Source organism: Hyalella azteca, unplaced genomic scaffold, assembly GCF_000764305.2.
Source record: "Hyalella azteca isolate HAZT.00-mixed unplaced genomic scaffold, Hazt_2.0.2 contig8349, whole genome shotgun sequence".
Lineage (NCBI taxonomy): Eukaryota > Metazoa > Arthropoda > Malacostraca > Amphipoda > Hyalellidae > Hyalella > Hyalella azteca.
Genome location: NW_025938446.1, coordinates 26322 through 31063, shown reverse-complemented (window position 1 = coordinate 31063; position 4742 = coordinate 26322). Strand labels below are relative to the sequence as shown.

General features: G+C 42.9%; 1 protein-coding gene across 2 annotated transcripts in view; it reads left to right on the top strand.

The window, feature by feature from the left end:
- Positions 1–3545, top strand: part of LOC108665492 — a 50342-nt gene extending 46797 nt beyond the window's left edge. For both annotated transcript variants that reach the window (XM_018152248.2, XM_047881596.1), the window contains exons 8-10: positions 374–546; positions 1557–1726; positions 2188–3545. In XM_018152248.2, coding sequence (XP_018007737.2) covers positions 374–546; positions 1557–1726; positions 2188–2248 — 404 coding nt within the window. In that variant the 3' untranslated portion in view covers positions 2249–3545. The remainder of the gene's footprint in view (positions 1–373; positions 547–1556; positions 1727–2187) is intronic.
- Positions 3546–4742: the final 1197 nt, after the last annotated feature.

Sequence of the window (4742 nt, the reverse complement as noted above, 5' to 3'; positions counted from 1 at the left end):
CACCACGCTCATACTTACGCTCACCACGCTTATACTTACGCTCACCACGCTTATACTTACGCTCACCACGCTTATACTTACGCTCACCACGCTTATACTTACGCTCACCACGCTCATACTTACGCTCACCACGCTTATACTTACGCTCACCACGCTTATACTTACGCTCACCACGCTCATACTTACGCTAACCACGCTCTACTTACGCTCACCACGCTCATACCTACGCTCACCGCGCGTGTCACAGACCAAGCGCTGAGCGTGATCAGCATCAACACGCTTATACTTACGCTCACCACGCTCATACTTACGCTCACCACGCTTATACTTACGCTCACCACGCTCATACTTACGCTCACCACGCGTGTCACAGACCAGGCGCTGAGCGTGATCAGCATCAACACGCACCTCGTCCCTGGCGCGTACGTCTTGCTGGACGCCGTCACCGCCGCGACGCCGCGTCGTCTGCTGCACGCCTGGCATCCCGTCGCCTACTTCAGCGCCTACGTCGCCTTCAACGTCATCTACTACGTCTGCGGGGGCACGGTCAGTGCCTGCAGTCGTGAGAACCACTTACTGGTACCGTTAGAACCACTCACTGGGACCGTGAGAACCGCTCACTGGTACCGTGAGAACTACTCACTGGTACCGTGAGAACCACTCACTGGTACCGTGAGAACTACTCACTGGTACCGTGAGAACTACTCACTGGTACCGTGATGAGAACCACTCATTGGTACCGTGAGAACCACTCACTGGTACCGTGAGAACCACTCACTGGTACCGTGAGAACCACTCACTGGTACCGTGAGAACCTCTCACTGGTACTGTGAGAACCACTCACTGGTACCGTGAGAACCGCTCACTGTAACCTACCGTGAGAACTTTAATAAAATTTGGTAGTGTCATGACCATAGGAAACCTTTTGCCGATTGCGCCTCAAACTTGGAGGGACACTTGAAATACTGTACTTTGAATCTTAAGTGAATTGTTGAAAATCTAAATCAGATTTAATTTAAACAAATTACAGCAAATTTCGCAGTGAATAAAGTTAATGGTATTTTTCAGCCTTGGGTAAAACCAGATCAGCATTTCCTCGTAGCAATTTAATGAAATAATGATATTTTCACTATTTGACTAGCATTGATAGTATTGAATTAAACTGGACATTTTGAGCACTTCCCATAGAAATTATCCAACATACTGAAATGTCTCGACTAATATGCACGCGCTGTAATAAAAATTTAACGAAAGACTCAAATGTCACGACCATTCTCCGTTGACTTGTGCACGCGCTGTAACTCAAATGTAACGAGTTACTCAAATGTCACGACCATTCTCCGTAGACTTGTGCACGCGCTGTAATTAAAATGTAACGAGTTACTCAAGTGTCACGACCATTCTCCGTAGACTTGTGCACGCGCTGTAACTCAAATGTAACGAGTTACTCAAGTGTCACGACCATTCTCCGTAGACTTGTGCACGCGCTGTAACGATTATCGCGCAGCAAAACTTTAACTTTTATCAATAAACCTCTTGTAACGTCGCCACCCCAGGACTACATGGGAAGGGTGGCGTTGTATCCGTTCATGGACTGGTCGGTGGCGGGACAGTCGGTGTTGGTGGTGGGGGCGGCGGCCCTGCTGCTCATGCCGCTGCTGCACGCGCTGCTCTGCAGCATCACCGCCGTCCGCGTCAGGCTCTGGAGGCGCTACGCTATCGCTAGGTCTTACATTTATCTAAATAATAATTGTTATAAGCTTTGTATTATTGCCTATTATTTGATTATTATTATTGGCGTATTATTATCAACCTATTATTATTGCTAATTTGTAGCTCTCTCATTGTGTAGCGTGCTGTCGAACTTTGGTTTAACCAGATGCCACACTCTCTTTGTTTAACGATGATAATGCTTCAAACAGCGATTATTTTAAGCAATTCAGAATTTTTTTTTTTAAAGCTTGAGGTCCTGAATTTTTTTAAAAGCTCTAGTTGGCGGCAAATATACGTTTGCAATTGTTAGTGTTATTTAAACGTTCCTAATAAATCAGTTGAGCAAAAGGCTTGTGTGCGCACTAGCAATGAATGAATTTCTATTACTACATGAAAATTTACGAATGTGAAAGGTAAGGCACTTTCTGTAAGGTTATTACCGTGACTTCCTTCACACGTCACTCACATTTACAGGTACTTGCGTGAGGGCGGCGACATTGAGCGTCACACGAAATACAACGAACAGATCGTGTGAACAGGAGGACATGTGAAGGCTGTCGTGGACGCTCGATTACTGCAGTGGTATTCCTGAGGATTACTCTTAGGGTATCCAGACAGTAAGCTGACCGTGATCAAGGGCTCTCAAGTCATCTTGATGAACTAGTTATTTTTTCTGAATTATTTATTTGCAATTACTACTGTAACTTTTTTCAAGGCAATTCTAAAAAGTATTTAAAAACGACGGTAGTAAATAATACAAGATGCGAGTGTACTAGTTTGGCGCGGAATGAGGGATGTAGCTTTTGATGAGGTGTATAAGGTCCCGCCTATTTGCAGAATCATTCCTTTCTTTGAGATGTTTTTCTTTTGTGAAGATTTTCTTTTTTTCTAAATCGAAATGATCCATTTGGAGTGAAATTATTTTGTCAGATAATTATAGCTTTATTATGATAGAAAGATTAGGCAAACTCGTTCAGCTAAGCATGATGTGAGATAAAATTATTAATGGAGGCTGATGACAGGGATGAGTCACACGTATGATTCAATAAAAATTAGATCATTCTGATAGTTTCTCGATGTTGCTTGTTCTCGTGTTCTTTTTGTTCGTTGTTGTTGTTTCTGTGATATAAGTTTATATATATTTTAAGCGAATGAAACGCATTTACACCACGTACACTCGTGCCTCTCACCACCACGTACACTCATGCCTCTCACCGCCACGTACACTCATGCCTCTCACCGCCACGTACACTCATGCCTCTCACCGCCACGTACACTCATGCCTCTCTCCGCCACGTACAGTCATGCCACACATAGCCACGGTAAATGCACTTATTTATACTATGACTGCTGCGCGTAAATCCGAAGGTAATCAGTGTAAATTTTCACCTTCATCGGTGAAATGTGCTTTGTAGAACGAAAATATTTAGTTTGTGCTGAGGGACCGAAGCAAGCGTTAGTTACGGTGTGCCCGTCAACTCCAAACTTCACTGATACGTCTATTTATTTTCTGTCTATTGAAGCTTTCCGTTGCCATTACTGCGTCCTGATATTCACGCCAGGCTCGTCCGTGGCTAGCCTGACTCGCATGCCTGGTGTCTGTGCTAAGAACTTAATTCTAAATTCATAACATATCTCGGTAAATAGATCCTATAGGAATTAACTGTTCATAGTTCTTGCATATAAATAAGTTAGCAACCTAAGCTTAGCTCTTGACTCGGTCTCCATATAATGCCTGCAGCGCGGCATGTCACTCATTGTTTCTATTGTATTCTCCTTCCGTATTTTGTATCTCAGCTGTGTAATGAATAAATATTACTCGTGTTATTTTCTCTCGGTACTTTCATTCGTCCAATCAAGTTCAGAAAAACTTCCGAAAAATATGGCTATGAAGAAATAATTCGCTGGTTGCTGAATAATCTGTTAAGCCTGTAGCGCCTCAACGAACATTTAAGCAAATATTTGTGAGTGCCGCTTGATTTCCAATTGAAAACAATTGTTCAGTGTTAAATAAATGTTGAGTTTGGTATCAGCGCGGCTATTTAATTCTTGCAAGCCAAGAGAACTCCCTTCCTCAGTTTGTCATCTGTTCTCATTTTCTAGTTACTTTGCCAGTTCTGCTTTTCCCAACTCGGACTTGTGATCGGATGAGTTGTTGATGAGCGAGCTATTATCACGCTTCACTACGCTGCAGGATATTTCCAGTTCCGTGGGTTGATAATAATAATAATAATAGCAGCGTCAGCGTTTAGAAGGCCGTAGGCCTGTCGCCGATTCTTAACATTGCAGAACATTCGCAGCATTTTGCGGTCTCGAACCCGCAACTCACTGCTACAATTCTGCTTCGCTCAACCGCCCGGCCTTCTTGCCGATTCTGACCAGAAACTGGCACACAGAGCTGGGATCGAACCCGCGCCTCTCTGCGCCAATCTTGGTACTCTGAATTGTAACCACTGGGTTGCTATTCATCCCCTCCGTAATTATGTATCTGAGATTGGTTTTCGTCTGGGTCATGTTGGGTTCGTTCATATCACGGTTTAGTTCTTTATCGTTTGGCATGTCAGACCCTCGCTGACACATTGTGGGTCCAAGACTATATAAAACACTTCCGCTCTATATGATCTTGAACAACAATAGATGATATTAATAGGAGCGTCTGGGTAAAATACGCGATAAATTCGGCTTTTCCGTTTTCTTGGCTCATTTTGAAGCTGCTGAAAAGGCGCGTCTAAACGCAGTACACCGCTTGTATGTGCACGCTCTAGTTTTTGCGTAAAGCAATTTCAAAAATATATAAAATGAACAATTTTTACAATATGTACAAAGATTTATTTAAGTTAAATGTGCATTTATTGATCATTATTCTCGTTAATTGCAAAGTGTTCGCACTTGTTAGAAAGCTTCAATCAAGACGCGTTCACCAAAGCTAATACCATATATGGCAATAATTTTTGCGTAAGGCGGTTTTAAAATTTTATAACTTGACCATTTTACAACAATATCGACAAATTTTTATTTAAAAACAGTAT